This window comes from Salmo salar, chromosome ssa21 (genome assembly GCF_905237065.1).
Source record: "Salmo salar chromosome ssa21, Ssal_v3.1, whole genome shotgun sequence".
NCBI lineage: Eukaryota > Metazoa > Chordata > Actinopteri > Salmoniformes > Salmonidae > Salmo > Salmo salar.
Window position 1 is genome coordinate 11,755,001 of NC_059462.1, and position 21,277 is coordinate 11,776,277.

A 21,277-nucleotide genomic window follows, 5' to 3' on the forward strand; every position below is an offset into this window, starting at 1 on the left:
AGTGGTACTCAGTATTGTGTTGGATTGGATTTGCCCCAAACATTACACTTTGTACTCAGGACAAAAAGTTAATTGTTTTGCCACCGTTTTTGCAGTATTACTTTAGTGCCTTTTTGTAAACAGCATGTTTTGGAATATTTGCATATATATATTTTTTTACATTTATTTCACCTTTATTTAACCAGGTAGGCCAGTTGAGAACAAGTTCTCATTTACAACTGCAACCTGGCCAAGATAAAACAAAGCAGTGCGACAAAAACAACAACACAGAGTTACACATGGGATAAACAAACGTACAGTCAGTAACACAATAGAAAAATCTTTGTACAGTGTGTGCAAATGTAGTAAAATTAGGGAGGTGAGGCAATAAATAGGCCATAGTGGCGAAATAATTATAATTTAGCATTAACACTGGAGTGAATAGATGTGCAGAAGATGATGTGCAAGTAGAGTTACTGGGGTGCAAAAGAGCAAAAAATAAATAACAATATGGGGATGAGGTAGTTGGGTGTGCTATTTACAGATGGACTGTGTACAGGTGCAGTGATCGGTAAGCTGCTCTGACAGCTGATGCTTAAAGTTAGTGAGGGAGATATAAGTCTCCAGCTTCAGTGATTTTTGCAATTCGTTCCAGTCATTGGCAGCAGAGAACTGGAAGGAAAGGTGGCCAAAGGAGGTGTTGGCTTTGTGGATGACCAGTGAAATATACCTGCTGGAGCTTGTGCTACGGGTGGGTGATGCTATGGTGACCAGTGAGCTGAGATAAGGTGGGGCTTTACCTAGCAAAGACTTATAGATGACCTGGAGCCAGTGGGTTTGGCGACGAATACATAGCGAGGGCCAGCCAACAAGAGCATACAGGTCGCAGTGGTGGGTAGTATATGGGGCTTTGGTGACAAAACGGATGGCACTGTGATAGACTACATCCAATTTGCTGAGTAGAGTGTTGGAGGCTATTTTGTAAATGACATCGCTGAAGTCAAGGATCGGTAGGATTCTGCACAGGCTTCCTTCTTTTCACTCGGTCAATTAGGTGAGTATTGTGGAGTAACTACAATGTTACTTATCCATCCTCAGCCATTAAACTCTGTAACTGATTTAAAGTCACCATTGGCCTCACAGTGAAATCCTTGAGTGGTTTCCTTCCTTTTCAGCAACTTAGTTAGGAAGGACGCCTATATCTTTGTAGTGTCTGGGTGTATTGATACACCATCTCAAAGTGTAATCAATAACTACACCATGCTCAATGGGATATTCAATGTCTGCTTTTTTATTTGGACCCTTCTACCAATGGGTGCCCTTCTTTGCGAGGCATTGGAAAACCGCCCTGGTCTTTGTGGTTGAATCTGGGTTTGAAATTCACTGCTCGACTGAGGGACTCACAGAAAATTATATGTGTGGGGAACAGAGATGAGGTAGTCATTCAAAAATCATGTTAAACACTATTATTGCACACAGAGTGAGTCCATGCAACTTATTATGTGACTTGTTGAGTACATTTTTACTCCTGAATGTATTTAGGCTTACCACAACAAAGGGGTTGAATACTAATTGACTCAAGACATTTCAGCTTTTCATTTTTTAAAACAATTTGTAAAACTTCAAAAAACATAATTCCACTTTGACATTATGGGGTATTGTGTGTAGGCCAGTGACAGAAAAATCTAAATTTAATCCATTTTAAATTCAGGCTGTAACACAACAAAATATGTAAAAAGTTAAGGGGTGTGAATTCTTTCTGAAGGCACTGTATGGGTGAAATAGGCAAGAATTTCCTTCTTTTTTTCAGACCACACTTGAAATATACACTGCTCAAAAAAATAAAGGGAACACTTAAACAACACAATGTAACTCCAAGTCAATCACACTTCTGTGAAATCAAACTGTCCACTTAGGAAGCAACACTGATTGACAATACATTTCACATGCTGTTGTGCAAATGGAATAGACAACAGGTGGAAATTATAGGCAATTAGCTAGACACCCCCAATAAAGGAGTGGTTCTGCAGGTGGTAACCACAGACCACTTCTCAGTTCCTATGCTTCCTGGCTGATGTTTTGGTCACTTTTGAATGCTGGCGGTGCTTTCACTCTAGTGGTAGCATGAGACGGAGTCTACAACCCACACAAGTGGCTCAGGTAGTGCAGCTCATCCAGGATGGCACATCAATGCGAGCTGTGGCAAGAAGGTTTGCTGTGACTGTCAGCGTAGTGTCCAGAGCATGGAGACGCTACCAGGAGCCGGCCAGTACATCAGGAGATGTGGAGGAGGCCGTAGGAGGGCAACAACCCAGCAGCAGGACCGCTACCTCCGCCTTTGTGCAAGGAGGAGTAGGAGGAGCACTGCCAGAGCCCTGCAAAATGACCTCCAGCAGGCCACAAATGTGCATGTGTCTGCTCAAACGGTCAGAAACAGACTCCATGAGGGTGGTATGAGGGCCCGACGTCCACAGGTGGGGGTTGTGCTTACAGCCCAACACCGTGCAGGATGTTTGGCATTTGCTAGAGAACACCAAGATTGGCAAATTTGCCACTGGCGCCCTGTGCTCTTCACAGGTTCACACTGAGCACATGTGACAGACGTGACAGTCTGGAGACGCCGTGGAGAACGTTCTGCTGCCTGCAACATCCTTCAGCATGAGCAGTTTGGCGGTGGGTGAGTCATGGTGTGGGGTGGCATTTCTTTGGGGGGACGCACAGCCCTCCATGTGCTCGCCAGAGGTAGCCTGACTGCCATTAGGTACCGAGATGAGATCCTCAGACCCCTTGTGAGACCATATGCTGGTGCGGTTGGCCCTGGGTTCCTCCTAATGCAAGACAATGCTAGACCTCATGTGGCTGGAGTGTGTCAGCAGTTCCTGCAAGAGGAAGGCATTGATGCTATGGACTGGCCCACCCGTTCCCCAGACCTGAATCCAATTGAGCACATCTGGGACATCATGTCTCGCTCCATCCACCAACGCCACGTTGCACCACAGACTGTCCAGGAGTTGGCGGATGCTTTAGTCCAGGTCTGGGAGGAGATCCCTCAGGAGACCATCCGCCACCTCATCAGGAGCATGCCCAGGCGTTGTAGGGAGGTCATACAGGCACGTGGAGGCCACACACACACTACTGAGCCTCATTTTGACTTGTTTTAAGGACATTACATCAAAGTTGGATCAGCCTGTAGTGTGGTTTTCCACTTTAATTTTGAGTGTGACTCCAAATCCAGACCTCCATGGGTTGATAAATTGGATTTCCATTGATTATTTTTATGTGATTTTGTTGTCAGCACATTCAACTATGTAAAGAAAAAAATATTTAATAAGATTTTCTTTCATTCAAATCTAGGATGTGTTGTTTAAGTGTTCCCTTTATTTTTTTGAGCAGTATAGTTTGGTTTTTAGTAGGCTAAATTAGATTGATTTTTTTTTTACATCTGAATCCAGAGTGATCTGTTCTTGCAATTTGTATGACATTTCAGATTAAATATGATAATTTATCACTAAGGGGGACACGACCTGAACTGACCCTACTTCTGTTCACTGGTTTCCTCTGTTGTCTGTGTTGATGTCAGCCTAATCATTGAAATACTGACCCCTCCTCTAACCACATCTTGTACATTTCTCTGAAGGTGTGTTGGTAGTGCACTGGGCCTTTATTAGTATTAGTGGACTGATATAGACCTCTGTATCAGGGCAAGAAATATTTTTCAGCATCTCTGCTTTGGCAAAAAAGGTACTTGTATAATTAAGAACAGTATCTTGCAGGATTCAATAGGTGGAATTGTAAGATTTGTTGCCCTGTCCCTTTATCTGTGATCTTCATTCTAATGGTATCCAGAAATAACTAAATCCTGCCATCAAACATATACATCAAAAGGTGCAAAGTTATGGGAAAAGACCCGAAACACCCAAATTAAATGTAATATATTTCTTGATAAGATAATGGAAAACAACCACTTTTTGTGCAGTATTAATTTAGCATCCTTACAAACCACTTAATGACATTTTTAGACTTTCCATCACCATGAAGAAAAACAATGACCAATACAGTAATTGAGTACATTGAGACATCAAGTGGCTTGCGGTGTGATGATGTGGCTCAGTTGCTAGAGCATGGCGCTTGCAATGCTAGGGTTGTGGGTTCGATTCCCATGGGGGTCCAGTATGAAAAATTATGAAAATCTCACTACTGTAAGTTGCTCTGGATAAGAGTGTCTGGAAAATGATTGAATAGACCAATTCAGTTTTTAGGGTTCTACCTGGAACCAAAAGGGTTCTTCAAATGATTCTCCTATGGGGACGGCCGAAGAACCCCTATAGGTTCTAGATCGCACCTTTTTTTCTAAGAGTGTATGACTCTGTTTTACCTGCAACAGGCATCTTCAGCCCAGAGTAAATTGCATCTGCATGTGGTGGATTAGTCTGACCTAACATGTAGAATAATTGAACAGCATTAGAAAGACAGTAATGATCCCTCTACTCTTTAATCCAGTATATTCGCTATTAGAAAATTCAGGGGGCACTAACAACCATGCATAATATGGCGTCATGGATCAGTTGATTCCTTAAAGCTGGGAAAGTCTGCAGTGTATGAAGTCTGTCCATCCCACTTACACTACTGTTTTGAGTAATTAACTATCCATTTAATAGATCAAGGTCTTCCACAATCATGTTTAATCAGTCGTGTTATAGCTGGTCTGGGGGAAAAAAGCCCTCCAGGGTCAGATTTGCCCACCCCTGCCTTAGAATATTACTAATCTATTCAATAATTAAATGTGATAATTGATTACACGGGAGGCTAATTGAGAAAAAAAGAAACATTTAGATCGTATTCATAGCTTTACATGATTCATAGAGTACATTAGATCATAGCTTGAAGTGAGAAGAAACAAGCGGACTGACCATGCCAATGCTGCAGTGGTATCTCTGGTCCTGGTTTGGCATGTTGTTCTCTTCACTTTATTAGACGAAAGATATCAAACAAAACGGATCAGATCAGTACAGCACCTCTAGTCATAGCAAAGACTCACTTGTAGTCTGTCCTGTGTTTCACTGTTGAGTTGCAGGTGGTGTTAGTGTAATCCTACAGCAGCCCTTTTTTCCTGAATATGACTAATTTGTAAACTACAGTCAATTGAATATCATAGTAAATGTCTTAGCTTTTATTTGTAGTAGGCAAATAAGCGGCACCACTAGATCAACGGCCACGATCAGTACCACAACCACTCCCACAGCAATTAGTGTAGTAGAGGGCCTAGGGGCTGGAGACTCTGAAATAACAGATGTGCAATTGTAGTACAAGTTTTAAATGGATGTTAAATATATGTGGATTTGGATCAATGAGAACTTTGTGTACAAAGATAATGTCTTACCTCTCCAGCTCTCTGGTCTTTGATACTGAGGGGATGGTCAACTCTCCTGTAGTCTGGTTGTCGATGGAGTGATCCATCTTTATAAAATGTTGGGATGGAATGGGAGGGAGTAGTCTTGTTTCTACAGCAGAGTCACATATTTTCCCTGTCACAGGATGGGTAGGAATCTCCAAGGTCCCATTACCACCTGTACAACTGCAGAACAATCATATTATGCTGTACATCAACCCCATTATTATACAATTGGAAAGTAGTTATTAAACTACTATGTAACAACATGATAATGACACTTACCATAGTAATTACAGCTGTACTACACAGGTATAGAGCAACTTTGTCAAATGTTAGCCAACTCAGATGGCCACCCTGTCACTTCTCCTGACTCTGTGGTGAACCTCTTCAATCTCCATCCATGAAGACTTTCCTTAACCTCACAGCTCAGTGAAAGAGACTGATTCCTAAAGTGTTGAACTCTGCCAGGATTAATCTTCAGCAAGGTTAGGGGAAGCCCATATGAAACCAATAGGGACTAGGTCAGACTGACCTGCTAACCAGAGAAACTGAGTTTTGCTGTCTCTTGTTTAACAGTCACCTCTCCCAGCTTTACACTTGTATCTTCCTCTATCAGTTAGTTTAACAGAGCTGAAATTGTAGCAGGACCCAGGGGATTCATGGGAATAATCTTATCCCAGACAAACTTGCAGCCTGTAGAAGAGCCTTCAACCCCACAGCAAGATTTTCCCCATCGGAACCAGGATTCCAACTAGCAACCCTCCGGTTGCTGGCCCGCTCTCTAACCGCTAGGCTACCTGCCGCCCCAGAAGCTGGAGATATAAAGCGATGGAGAATCTGACTTTACTACAGAACATCCCATTGGGCAACCAGCTTAGCCCGCTGGGTAATTGCTGGAGGTAAAAATCCTTCATCTTGACTGGATCCAGAGTAGGTGAATGCAGAGTAATTAGTACTAAAACACAAAGAAATGTCATTACATGATACAACCACTAATCTAAAATAAAACCCCAACAATATACAATTATGTTGTAAATCAAGGAGAAAAATACAATAGTGATAAACCCAAATGATTGGCACATACACTTACAGAGGAGCACACAGTGACCCTATCTCCATTCTGTCCTTACAGTGTGACCCCTCTGTAAACTGCTGTATATATATATACTGTAGACCTATAAAGTCAGCTAGGTTGTGTAAGACACAGAGCAAAGAATACAGAAAAAACACCATACGTATTAACATTTTATCTCTACTCAACTTATCTTTCTGCGGAGCTTACTCTTACATAGAGGGGCTTAACTTCACATCTTGGACCAGTTCAGAGTTTGTCAGTTACGAGCAATGACTGTCAGCACAATATTGCATTATATGATTACTGGATTCGTTTCTACAGTAATTATATCGTAATATTGCAGTACTTTAGTTTTCTCCCAATCTCAAAGCTCAGTAATACAGGTACCAACCAACCTCAAATCAATAACATTGTATAAGCTAGGGACATCAATGCTTAAGCAGTTGCCAAAAACAGATTGTGACAAGAGACTTCTCAAATCAACCAATGAGAAAGGCTACCTAGGTGAAGGTAGACTTATGCCAATATGCAATCAAATGCAAAGTGGATTTGAGAAATGATTTGCACAGCAGCATGTCCCGGTACGAGGGAGTTCGAGACTTGTTATAGAAGTGTGGTTCTGTGAACTGGATGGCTTCTCAGCCAGATTTGCCATTGAATTATCTAAATGTTTAGAATTCGGAGAGTGTAATACATGCCACACCCCTTTGACTTTGAATCTCTACATACTGTAAATACCACGTCAATAGTACCCACTTACTCATGTGCCTTTGATTTTATTTAAAACATGTTTAATTTACACTCACTCACTTTTATTCAGTATGTGACTTTGCCATAAAAAGCACATAAAAAGTTTGACAAGTTACAGCATTTTCCGTCTCAAACAGAGTCCATTTAACTTCTCCTTTCGTGTCAAACTGCTTCTGTGACCTTCCTTCCCGGAGTCCTTTAAGTCTCCTCACTCCATCTTGGCCACGTTGTCTATGGAGCCCGTTGGGTCCATTTTGAACAGCATGAAGTGCCCCTGCACCTGGGCAGCACTGATGTTGGGGTGGGCGGCCAGCGCGCTCTCCGCAAAGCGGTCCCCCTCTGTGGCCGGCTCGGCTGGGTAGAAGCGTCGGAACATCTGGGTGAGCTGCCAGTGGGTGCAGTGGCCCACATATTGTTTCAAGTCCACACGGCCCGGCCTGATCAGAGCTGGGTCCAACCTATAGGGATGAAGGGAGATGGTAATCAGGATACACAAAGGATTAGATCACAATACAAACAAATGTTGCTAGATACTGTATTAAATCTCAAGGTGGCTCATACCTGTCTATGAAGTTGGTGGTCATGAAGACTATTCTGGCCTCTGACGAGGCCACTCCATCCAAAGCGTTGAGGAGGCCACTGAAGGTCAGCCTGCCCATGCCCTGGTAGGCCAGAGGGCCTGTGGGACAGAGAGATGCAATAATGAGTCCTAAAGAGCAACCGAACTGGAAGGAAGAGTCTTGTTTTTATTTTATTTAACCTTAATTAAAGTAGAGAGTCTTGATCGAGCCGTCCCCATAGTAAGCATAATGAATGACAATCAAGTAAACATTAACTAACCTACAGTTGAAGTGGGAAGTTTACATACAGTTAGGTTGGAGACATTAAAACTCGTTTTTCAACCAATCCATACATTTCTTGTTAACAAACTATAGTTTTGGCAAGTCGGTTAGGACATCTACTTTGTGCATGACACAAGTACTTTTTCCAACAATTGTTTACAGACAGATTATTTCACTTATAATTCACGGTATCACAATTCCAGTGGGTCAGACGTTTACATACACTAAGTTGACTGTGCCTTTAAACAGCTTGAAAAATTCCAGAAAATTATGTCATGGCTTTAGAAGCTTCTGATAGGCTAATTGACAACATTTGAGTCAATTGGAGGTGTACCTGTGGATGTATTTCAAGGCCTACCTTCAAACTCAGTGCCTCTTTGCTTGACATCATGGGAAAATCAAAAGAAATCAGCCAAGACCTCCACAAGTCTGGTTCATCCTTGGGAGCAATTTCCAAACGCCTGAAGGTACCATGTTCATCTGTACAAACAATAGTACGCAAGTATAAACACCATGGGACGACGCAGCCGTCATACCGCTCAGGAAGGAGACGCGTTCTGTCTCCTACAGATGAACAAACTTTGGTGCGAAAAGTGCAAATCAATCCTAGAACAACAGCAAAGGACCTAGTGAAGATGGAGGAAACAGGTACAAAAGTATCTATGTCCACAGTAAAACGAGTCCTATATCGACATAACCTGAAAGGCCGCTCAGCAAGGAAGAAGCCACTGCTCCAAAACCGCCATAAAAAAGACAGACTACAGTTTGCAACTGCATATGGGGACAAAGATCGTACTTTTTGGAGAAATGGCCTCTGGTCTGATGAAACAAAAATAGAACTGTTTGGTCATAATGACCATTTTTATGTTTGGAGGAAAAAGGGGGATGCTTGCAAGCCAAAGAACACCATCCCAACTGTGAAGCACAGGGGTGGCAGCATCATGTTGTGGGGGTGCTTTGCTGCAGGAGGGGCTGGTGCACTTAACAAAATAGATGGTCCCGTGTGGCTCAGTTGGTAGAGCATGGTGTTTGCAACGCCAGGGTTGTGGGTTCAATTCCCACGGGGGACCAGTACGGGAAAAAAAATTATGAAATGTATACATTCGCTACTGTAAGTCGCTCTGGATAAGAGCGTCTGCTAAATGACTAAAATGTAAATGTAAAATGTAAATGTATCATGAGGAAGTTAAAATTATGTGGATATATTAAAGCAACATCTCAAGACATCAGTCAGGAAGTTAAAGCCTGGTCGCAAATGGGTCTTCCAAATGGACAATGACCCCAAGCACACTTCCAAAGATATGGCAAAATGGCTTAAGGACAACAAAGTCAAGATATTGGAGTCACAAAGCCCTGACTTCAAACCTATAGAAAATATGTGGGCAGAACTGAAATGTGTGTGCGAGCAAGGAGGCCTACAAACCTGACTCAGGTACACCAGCTCTGTCAGGAGGAATGGGCCAACATTCACCCAACTTATTGTGGTAGGCTACCCAAAACATTTGACCCAAGTTAAACAATTTAAAGGCAATGCTACCAAATACTAATTCGGTGTATATAAACTTCTGACCCACTGGGAATGTGATGAAAAAATAAAAGATTCAATTAATAATTCTCTCTACTATTATTCTGACATTTCACATTCTCAAAACAAAGTGGTGATGCTAACTGACCTAATTTAGGGAATTTATACTAGGATTAAATGTCAGGAATTGTGACAAACTGTATTTAAATGTCTTTGGCTAAGGTGTATCTAGACTTCCGACTTCAAGTGTATGTGGGAACTCCTTCAAGACTGTTGGAAAAGCATTCCAGGTAAAGCTAGTTGAGAGAATGCAGAATGTGCAATGCTGTCATCAAGGCAAAGGGTGGCTACTTATAGAATCTAAAATATATTTTGATTTTTGTTTAACACTTTTTTGGTTACTACATGATTCCATATGTGTTATTTCATAGTTGTGTCTTCACTGGTACTGTATATATATAGCAGGACAAGCAGGTGCAATATACATACTCTCGATGGGCAGCAGCTCTCGGCTGACGAAGGCGGCGTCCACGTCCTCCAGTAGGATGATACTCTGCTGCGGCGCCACACTCAGCAGGTGGTTGAGGCGGTCGTCAGACAGGCTGCGGTCGCTCAGACTCATCAGGCAGATGCTGTAGCCCAGCTCTCCAGCCAGGGCAGTGCTGAAACACACAGACAGAGCATGCAACAACAAAACATTCAGTTCAAGGAGGCTAATGCCATCTCTGTAAACTGGGCCAATTGACAACAGCAAAGGTAAGTGGAAAATCATGTCAACTTGTATTTTGAGAGATCTATCCCTTTAAACTGAATAAATGTTTATAAGTGATTATACACAGATAAGTGTGGAGAGTAAACACCACTAACACAAAGCTTCAAAGCAAGGTTGGGGCTGCCATACTACCATCATTAGCATACTCACATGAAGCTGCTTTTCCCACAGCCTGGAGGTCCATACAGCAGATAACCTCTCCTGTAGGGGATCCCTGAATGCAGAACACAAAACACAACCACATTAACCCTGACAAGACCATACACTCATCTGCTTGTATGGTGAACAGGGATGGGGTCAATTCAATTTCAAAACAGCTATTCATTTGTCATTAATTACTGAATTGGAATTACCTCGGTCTGTGTACCACTTGGGGTTTCCGATGAACTCCTTCACATCATCTACAATCCTATCGGCCAAGCCCTGTTCCAGGACCACTGAGCTGAGGGGCCGTCGTCGCCGCGGGAACCCAAAGGGCCTCCACTCGGAGCCCAGGGCCGTGTACATCACCGTCCGACCCTCCTCCTGCTTCAGGGCCAACTCCCTGGCTGCATCACACCCAAACAGACAGACAGCCAATCAACTCCATACCACAAGCTAGTAATACAGCCAATCTCCGTCATCTGCAACAGCCAATCAAATCAGATATCAAGTTGTGTGCACATTTTCCTGGGCCACTGTCAGTGTCTACTTGTCTAGATGATTCTAGTGTACCTTCTTGCAGGATGTTGAAGAAGACGTCTCTGTTTCTGCCCATGGCGGTGAAAGTGACTGACTCCCAGGGAGTGCCTGTGTGGAGATCCACCATCTGTTTCTCTCTGGTCCTCTCCACTCGGATCCACTTCCTCCCATACCTGCACTCAAACAGGGATGGCAGTCAGCACAAAGTTTACCAACTCACACTCGGAAACAAAAGTGTTTCTCTAAATTCTGGTATGTGTTGCTACAGAGCTGTGTACATATACAGTCAGGTCCAAAATAATTGGCACCCTCGATGAAGATGAGCAAAAATAAATAAAGTGAAAATTGAAAATGATTTTATATTAATACAATTGCTCAAAGAAAGAGAGGCAACCAGTTTTCTGCTAAAATGTCCTGATACTGGGTAAAGTTCATGCCGCTGTTGACCTTAACAAGGACCCCGTGTGGCTCAGTTGGTAGAGCATGGCGCTTGCAACGTTTGATTTCCACAGGGGACCAGAAGGGCTGGGAATTGCCAAGGACATCACGATACGATATTATCACAATACTTAGGTGCCGATACGATATGTATTGCGATTAGATACTGTGATTTTATTGCGATTAGATGTTTCAAACCTATTTCTCACCATATGTCTGCTGCAGAGGGATAAAAGAGAGCCATGAGAAAACTAGTTTTGATCAGTCATGGAAATAAAAGTGCTGAAAACAAATTGGCTCCCTGTTTAAAAAGATGGAGGACAAGCTATGAAGGAAAGACACTGGAGTTTTGGTGCAGGCACAGCCAAATAGCGCAAAAATATCGCGATATTGTAAAAATGATACATAAAAAATAATATCCCGATATGTAACTTCAATATTTTCCCCCCAATCACTAAGTAGGTATGGGGTTATTTTATGAATATGCATATTTCTTTCTATGCAAAACTCACCACTTGTGTGCGTGGCCAAAGAGCTCTATTTTCATGTAATCTGACCATGGCATCAGTTCCAAGTGCCAATGCCATTTAGCAATCTCCAGGCGTTACATTTGTTGGATGACATCAAAATACATCTCTTTTGCCAAACACACCAGTGGTGGGTTTTGCATCAAAAGAATCATATTCAGAAAATAACCACTTACCTACTGTAAAATACGGTGGTGGATCTTTGATGTTACTGGTAATGCCCTTGTTAAGGTCAACGGCATCATGAACTTACCCAGACAGTAGCTGGACATTTTAGCCTAAAAACCTGTTTTCCTCTGCCAGGAGGCTGAAACTTGGCCGCAAGTCAATCTTCCAGCGAGACAAAATCCCCCCCCAAAAATTGTTAATTGACCACAAAATCTACATTTTGCAATGGCCATCTGTCTCCGGACTTGAATCCCATTGAAAACCTGTGGTTTGAATTGAAGAGTGCAGTCCCTAAGCTCAGACAAATTATATAAAGGATTTGTAAAGGTTCTGTATGGAGGAATTATTTAAGATCCCTCCCAAGACTCAGTGTCGTTATCCTCGCAAAGTGAGGTATTAAAAGGTATTGAAAAAATAGTTTAACGCCCATATTTTTTGGAATAATTATTACATATTAAAAAATATATCTTTCTCTGAGTATAAAACATATTTTGAGCACACAATATAGCTCAGTATGTTAATTTATTTTATAGTGCATTTCTTTCTCATCTTTATCACTTTATCAAGGATGACAATTTTGGACCTGACTGTGCCTACCTGCGAAGATATCCTACTGTCTGTTGACAATGTTAGGTTCAGCATAATTTTCTCACATCAGCTCAGAGAAAAACAAAAGAACTATGAGAGTCCACTACGACAACTCCAACAGACTAATCAGAGAGTACAGTCATTGTTATTGAGTCTTGTCAACATTTTACCAGATTATGTGGTTGCCAGGACTGGGGTGGAAGTCAAACTGTGTGTGTACCCGTCCACTCTCGTGTTGCATGTAAGAGGTCTCCACACTCAGGTGCTGCGTGTGCTTGGCGTGCTTGGTGATCCAGCTCAGCAGCCAGTGGTAGCTCTTGTCCCGACTGGGCACCTCCAGGGTGATCATGTAGTTCCTCCGGAAGAAGATCATCCCAAATTGAGCTGATTTCCTGGCCAAAGCAATGGCCGAGCCCACCCCCACCAGTCCAAAGCCAGCCCCAAAGTAAGGGTTGTCCTTCAAGGCATCCACGAAGTCTGATAGAGGCATGGTCCTTGTGTTTCCTAGCTATGTAGCTAGGCTACTCAGAAGCTATACAACACCTCGACCTAGAAGAAAAATAAGACTTTCTTACATCTAGCTAAATTACAGTCCGTATCATTATTAGTTAGCTAGCTAAAGAGGCCCAGGCTGGTTGGATCTCTTGCTCTGATCACGCCGGTAAACTTAAATGTCAGAATGTTGTAGCAACAGACAGAAGACTTGAGATTTTGTGCAATAGGGTAGCTAGCTAGCTAATTAGCTGGCTATATTATAGCTTTCGGACACAACATCGGGAGTTGTGTAAATCAAATCTGTTTATTGGTTTTTAATGGTTGGAGTTCAACCAATACACAGACACCCGATGTTGTGTCCCAAAGCTAGCTATATTACATACGTTATGAGCATCCCAAAGAGGTGTCCTCAGTCTTCCCTTTCCAGTCTCATTCGTAGAACCATGGCACCCTTGGCCTTGTTACACTACAGATTGGGCATATAATTTCCACAGTGCTGTGGCGCTGCTGTGGTTTGGTTCATCAGCGTCTCGTCAGCAACACTAAAAAGGTACTTCCGGGTCACAGAATTTTGGAAATGTTTCTAATAAAAGTCCCCAACGTAATAGTAGAAAACTGTCAATAACCTGTATTTATTCACGATCTATGGAAATTGTCATATTTGTTCCTACTTAAGTGACAATTGCATTAAACATGGTCCGAGGTCAAATAAATGTCCCCAATGCAAATCACCTTGTATGAAATACGTATTGGCTTATAGAGCAAAAACTATTCTAGGTGCTGCTGTAAAAGTATTGTAGAGAATACTCAGTAGGGTAGGTAGGATGTATATATAGTGGCATTTCATGTAGCACTGAATTATACAGAGTGTAGCTGGCCTTTTAGTATATTTTCAATATCATACATTTTCAGTCGCTCAGAAAAGGATAGAAAAACAAACATCTTAAATTAAATGGATAAGTTATTGTTCTGGACACTGTGGATGCACTAGATGTCCATGTGTCATATTCAGGCGATATCATACATTCAGATGAAGATGGTATAAAGACCATTTCGAGCACACTCACTTTTCCAAAATGTGATTATTGCGCAACAGGACAGTTAAACCGCACTGTCCTCAAACCAATCCATGCTGTCTGCTAATTATCTATAGGCTGTTTCAACTTGTCAATTTCTAATTATTTTCGAAAAAGTTGTATTTTCTAACAACAGTTTGAATTGAGGTGTGTTCCGCCTCCTCATTAATTCACATAGAAGTAGCCCATTTCACTGTTGCGGACAATTTACAGTACCAGTCAAAAGTTTGGGATGAGTCGGACAGCAGAGTGAAGGGAAAGCAGCCAACAAGTGCTGAGCATATGTGGAAACTCCTGCAAGACTGTTGGAAAAGCATTCCAGGTGATGCTGGTTGAGAGAATGCCAAGAGTGTGCAAAGCTGTCATCAAGGCAAAGGCTGGCTACTGAAGAATCTCACTTTTTTGGTTAATTAACACTTTTTTGGTTACTACATAGTTTCCATGTGTTATTTCATAGTTTTGATGTCTTTACTATTATTCTACAATGTAGAAAATAGTAAAAATAAAGAAAACCCCTGGAATGAGCAGGTGTGTCCAAAGTTAGCCTTCCCTGTAGCTCAGTTGGTAGAGCATGGTGTTTGCAACGCCAGGGTTGTGGGTTCGATTCCCATGGGGGGCCAGCACAGAAAAAAAAAATATAAAAAAATAAAATAAAATAAATGTATGAAATTGGATGAAATGTATGCATTCACTACTGTAAGTCGCTCTGGATAAGAGCGTCTGCTAAATGACTATAATGTAATGTAACTGTATATACAGAAACACACAGACACACTTTTTTTTTTTACAATGTTTTTAATTTTTTTCTTCCCTTTTGGTAAATGTATTTCTATAGCTGCCTAAAACGCAGAAGTTTTGAGAAACAGAGGTAAAATCACATACGTTTCTATAACTCTCATCCCCTTGGAATGAGCGCAACCAAAACAAAACTCATCGCCAATATGGCAAAACATGCAGTCAAAATAAATTGTGTGCCAGGGCTACACACTGGCTAAACACAAAACTTATTGATTTCCCACCCTCGAAAGACAATCAGCAAACAAGTTGTCCTGACCATGGACATGTCTGATTTCAAGGGGAAACTCCTGCCATATGAGAATCCAGCAAATAAATTGGTGATTCGTGGAGTTCGTCTTTTTAATGAAAACTAGAGGGTTATGATCGGTAAAGACCACTAGAGGGGTAGAGACCAATACATAAACCTCGAAGTGCTGTAGAGCCAGCACCAAAGCAAATGTCTCCTTCTCGGTAGTCGAGTAGAGTTAAGATAAGAGGACATTATCTTTGAAAATTACCCCACAGGGTGCTAACATTGTACCCAATTTTCATACTTGTGTAAAAGTAAAGATACCATAATACAAAATGACTCTAGTAAAAGTGAAAGTCACCCAGTAAAATCCTACTTGAGTAAAAGTCAAAAAGCATTTGGTTCTAAATATACTTAAGTATCAAAAGTAAATGTAATTTCAAAAAATATACTTAAGTATCAAAAGTATAAATCATTTTAAATTCCTTATATTGTGCAAACCAGACGGCACGATTTTCTTGTTTTTTAAATTTACGGATAGCAACATTCAGACATAATTTACAAACAAAGCATTTGTGTTTAGTGAGTCCACCAGATCAGATGCAGTAGGGATGACCATGGATTTTTTTCTTTAAGTGTGTGAATTGGAAAAATGACTTGTGTCATGCACAAAGTAGATGTCCTAACCGACTTGTCAAAACTATAGTTTGTAAACTAGAAATTTGTGGAGTGGTTGAAAAACAAGTTTTAATTACTCCAACCTAAGTGTATGTAAACTTCCGACTTCAACTATATATATATATATATATATATGCGCACCTGTGTTAACGCAACTTTCAAAATTATTCCATCAATCTTCCAACCCCTCTGGGTGGATGTCAGTGACAGAAACTCTACCATAAAAGTTAACATTCAAATATCTGGGCACAGCAGAGCCTCAGAATAGGTGATTAGAGAGACTACCATACTTATGGGAAACAATATCCCGGACAAGCCCCCATTTTGTTACGTTCCCCAGCAAGAAACCAAAAATTGCCACTAAAACAGAAGGGGACACTAACAAAGAGTTAGTAACAACAAACAAAACAGGTGGGGTTCTGGGATGGGTTCTATTAGACAATCATGGGGGGGTCCACTGAAAGTTGATAAGCAACAACAACTGGGACATAAAAGACACCCACCATGAGCATCTGCTAAATTTACCTAAGAAGAGGCAAATACAATTAAAACCCACACCAAACTTAAAGACTGGAAGTACGGAAAACCAAAAATTGCCCAATCAAATAGGAAGAGCGAACTAAAGATGTTAACCCTCCACATCTCTCAAGCCAACTGGAGCTCTGGGCCAGCTGCTATAGATTAAACACCTTCTGACTAATGAGATGACAAGCCAGCACAGGTGTAACGCATACTAACGAGTTAACACCAATCAGTGCAACCAACGCAGTAATGTCCAACCTCAAAATATAAATGAAAAAAACCAAAGCCCGTAACAGATTTGTTTGATATTCTATTCAGGCAATTAATCACTTAGGGGGGTGCACCCACAAAATGCAGTCAATGTGATGGCGCATTGATTAGACAGACAGTTTGGACCATCACACCAGATATTCTTGTTATTTTTGTGCCCTGTGTAGCAGAAAATTGTACAGTAAAGAGAGACCCCATTTTTCCATCCAGTACAATTGAAATCCCAGCTGTTGGCAACAAGAAACAGATTGAGATCTGTAACATGTCACCCAGGCACAAAATCTACAAGGGGGCATTTCTGGTCAGAGCTGGATTTTGACACTTTTTAAGATGGGGGCAAATTAATTACACACTTCTGTTGGCACGAATAGGGAAGGGGTTGGCACGAGTACAGAAGGGGTTATATATTTCTATGAAGTAGTTAATGAGCCTCAGACGCAAACAAACCACTTCATTCAGAAACAGATTTGTCATTCCACAGTATGAATACTTCTCCAATCACACAGTTGATAAAACGTTACCCATGTAAATGTTTCTAAATACTACATCAGCATTTCCTGAATGCTGAGATGACTTAGAGAGATGACTTAGAGCTCACCCAGGGAAATCATCTCCTCACTTCAAAAAGGCAATTTCCCGGTTTGAAGCATTGAATTCAGCGACATTTTCACAATCCATGTCTTAAGAACAACTTCGTTACAGTTGTGTAAAGGACATGGTTGAACATCTTGTTCTTAGCAAATGATCTACATTCACAGTCTAAACATTTCCAGTGAGTGTGATGCCCAGGCAGTGTATGACCAGACTACAAAACAACCGATAGTAGACTACAAAACAACTGATAGTGGAACCGAGGGACATTTCTGCAGAAAGCATAGGCGAATACCTTGTTGGTTCGAATCAACAGAGCAAAGCATGTAATATATCTATGAATTCAAAAGCCTCTTAACATTCAAGCTTTTATGTTACCCATGCCCCAAAGACTTTGCTTGCAAAAATGGACATGGCTTGGATCAAATTACCTAGAAGCTTTACTCTACCTTGCATATTGTGCGATTTCCAGTATAGTTTCATTTTCAGAAGTATACCCATTTGTGAAATTTGATACATGTCATGGCCAGCTTTGGCATGTAAACTGCACTGAAACATCAAAGTCGTCAGTGTGCTATAGTTTAGAATTACTCAACAAATTGCTGCACAAAGACACATTTTGTCTCGTTGCTGTCACGTCCTGACCAGTAAAGGGGTCATTTTGGTATTGTAGTTTGGTCAGGATGTGGCAGGGGTGTGTTTGTTTTGTGTGTTTCGGGGTTTTGTTGTATGTTCTATATTTTCTATTTCTGTGTTCCATTCTATGTTGTGTATTTCTTTGTGTTGGCCTGGTATGGCTCTCAATCAGGGACATCTGTACATCGTTGTCGCTGATTGGGAGCCATACTTAGGTAGCCCTTTTTCCACCTGTCTTTTGTGGGAAGTTGATTTTGCATAGCTGTGAGTAGCCTGCAATACTATTTGTTTGTTTTGTTTATTGTTTTGCTGGTTCGCGTTAATTAAAATATGATGAACCCAACCCACGCTGCACCTTGGTCTACTCCTTCAGACGGACGTTACAGTTGCACATGCCTGCATAAGTAGTGCAGGGGTTCTCCACTTTGGTCTGAAAGAAGTCCTTTACTTATACACTGTCAAATGCAAGGAATGTGATTCCTATAAACATAAAGACATTCCTAAGCCAACTCGAAGGAAACTGAGAATTTTGATACAATAACCAATGGAAACTGGTTCAGTGATAAGATAATAGATGTGTACCTTGATTTTGTAAAATATCATTTGGAGGATCACTTTGCGTTGATCTGCCCCGCTTCCTTTGGTAGCCAACAGTTACAGAATCTCTGTTCCCGAGAGGATAGATGTTCTGCCTAAGGTACCTAGAAGAGCACACAATTGGTGGCGTTTTGAGTGTGTACTAATACCTGTGAATTTAAAAGCACATTGAATGTCCATAGCTATAAACATGACAAATAAAGTTTGTGCTTGCAATAGTATAACAAATAACTACTTTATCTTAGTCTATGCCGCTCTGACATTTCTCATGCATATATTTATATATTGTTAATTCCATTTCTTTACTTAGATTTTTGGTGAATGGTGAATGCCATGAGAGAATGCTTCCATGTACATTGTCAGAAGAAGATCAATCTGCAATGATTTGATTACGTGGTGTAACCTGCACATATACTATGGTTCTCAGATTGTTTGGTGTATTTCAGGATCGGATATCCTGAACCCTGTTCTTACATATAAGGACATCCAGGACATACACTACATGGCCAAAAATATGTGGACACCTGCTCGTCGAACATCTCTTTCCAAAATCATGGGCATTAATATGGAGTTGGTCCCCCTTTGCTGCTATAACAGCCTCCACTCTTTTGGGAAGGCTTTCTACTAGATGTTGGAACATTGCTGCGGGGACCTGCTTCCATTCAGCTACAAGAGCATTAGTGAGGTCGGGCACTGATATTGGGCGATTAGATCCTGGCAGTCGGTGATCCAATTCATCCCAAAGGTGTTCGACTGGGTTGAGGTCAGGGCTCTGTGCAGGCCAGTCAAGTTCTGCCACAACGATCTCGATAAACCATTTCTGTATGGACCTCGCTTTGTGCACGGGGGCATTGTCATGCTGAAACAGGAAAGGGACTTCCCCAAACTTGCCACAAAGTTGGAACCACAGAATCGTCAAGAATGTCATTGTATGCTGTAGCATTAAGATTTCCCTTCATTGGAACTAAGGGGCCTAGCCCAAACCATGAAAAACATCCCCAGACCATTATTCCTCCTCCATCAAACATTACAGTTGTCACTATGCATTGGGGCAGGTAGCGTTCTCCTGGCATCCACCTATCCCAGATTTGTCCATCGGACTGCCAGATGGTGAAGCGTGATTCATCACTCCAGAGAACGTGTTTCCACTGCTCCAGTCCAATGGCAGTAAGCTTTACATCACTCCAGCCGACACGTTTGGCATTGCGCATGGTGATCTTAGGCTTGTGTGCGGCTGCTCGGCTATGGAAACCCATTTCATGAAGCTCCCAAGGAACTGACTTTGCTTCCAGAGGCAGTTTGGAACTTGGTAGTGAGTGTTGCAACCGAGGACAGACAATTTTATGCGCTACGCGCTTCAGCACTCGCCGGTCCCGTTCGGTGAACTGGTGTGGCCTACCACTTCGTGGCTGAGACGTTGTTGCTCCTAGACATTTCCACTTCACAATAACAGCACTTACAGTTGACCAGAGCAGCTGTAGCAGGGCAGAAGTTTGACGAACTGACTTGTTGGAAAGGTGGCATCCTATGATGGTGCCACGTTCAAAGTCAGTTAGCTCTTCAGTAAGGCCATTCTACTGCCTATGTTTGTTTATGAAGACTGCATGGCTGTGTGCTCAATTTTCTAAAGACTCCAGCCAAGGACTGTTCTATCTGCTACCGTCCGACAGGAGGTACCGCAGCATTGGGTCTCGTACCAGCAGGCTCCGAGACAGCTTCTACTGTATCCCCAAGCACTGAGACTTTTGAACAGCCGAAGACTCCAGGCACTGAGACTTTAACAGCTAGGCAATGGCTGCCCACCCTCACCCACGGTCTAGCTGCACTGACTATATGACACTCACACATCACCCCTCACACACCCGCCCACCACTAATATTGATTATTATTATTAATCCTGCAACCAGTCACTTTCTCAAATACGTGCCTACATGTACATAACTACCTCAAATTCTCCAGTATCCCTGCTCATTGTACATTTGGTACTGCCACAGACCCTGTATATACTGTAGCTTACTTTCTCGTGTATCTCTTATTTCTTGTGTTTTGAAAAATAAATCGGCTTTATACTATTTGATATTGAATACTGCATTGTTGGGAAAGAGCTAGCAAGTAAGCATTTCACTGTACTTGTGCATGTGACAAAACTTGAAACTTCTGTGTAACTGTTGATCAATTTGGATAATTAACTTCATTGCGATGAATACTTGCATATCTCTTGACTTTTCAAATAAACATATTGTAGGTTGTATTTTTTCCCAAAGTGTCTACCAGAAGGAAGATTATAAGATGTGTCTTTTACATTACAAGGTATTTTGGAATGACAATATATGCATCCTATGACACAGTGCTATATTTGAGCCCTATAGTGTCCGGGCACCCCATTTTAAGCTGTTTGTTTTGACCACAGTTAAAGTCCATTAACGCTTCATATGACTTAGCTTTTTGTTCAAACTCACCCTACTGAGTCTTTTCCCATCTCATTTTATCTGAGACAGGTAGTAGACAGTCCAATGCAGTGTATTGCATAGAAAGCAATAGTAATGGTGTTTTTTTTGTAGGCACTAATTCCACCATGTTTTTTTTGTACAAAGCCTATGAGGGAAAAGACTAGAATGTTTTAAGAGTTTTGGGATAAACGCTGAAAA

General features: G+C 41.6%; 1 protein-coding gene across 2 annotated transcripts; it reads right to left on the reverse strand.

The window, feature by feature from the left end:
• Positions 1–7,206: 7,206 nt before the first annotated feature.
• Positions 7,207–13,796, reverse strand: bcs1l (BC1 (ubiquinol-cytochrome c reductase) synthesis-like). 2 transcript variants are annotated; one of them, XM_014164276.2, is made up of 8 exons: positions 13,616–13,796; positions 12,908–13,286; positions 11,050–11,189; positions 10,689–10,883; positions 10,486–10,549; positions 10,053–10,225; positions 7,758–7,875; positions 7,207–7,654 (listed from the first exon to the last, which is right to left on the reverse strand). In XM_014164276.2, exons 2-8 carry the CDS (start codon positions 13,225–13,227, stop codon positions 7,405–7,407), a joined length of 1,260 nt encoding a protein of 419 aa, XP_014019751.1. In that variant the 5' UTR covers positions 13,228–13,286; positions 13,616–13,796; the 3' UTR covers positions 7,207–7,404. The 2 variants fall into 2 exon arrangements, with proteins under 2 accessions (XP_014019751.1, XP_014019750.1); XM_014164275.2 differs by having other exon boundaries at positions 12,908–13,778.
• Positions 13,797–21,277: the final 7,481 nt, after the last annotated feature.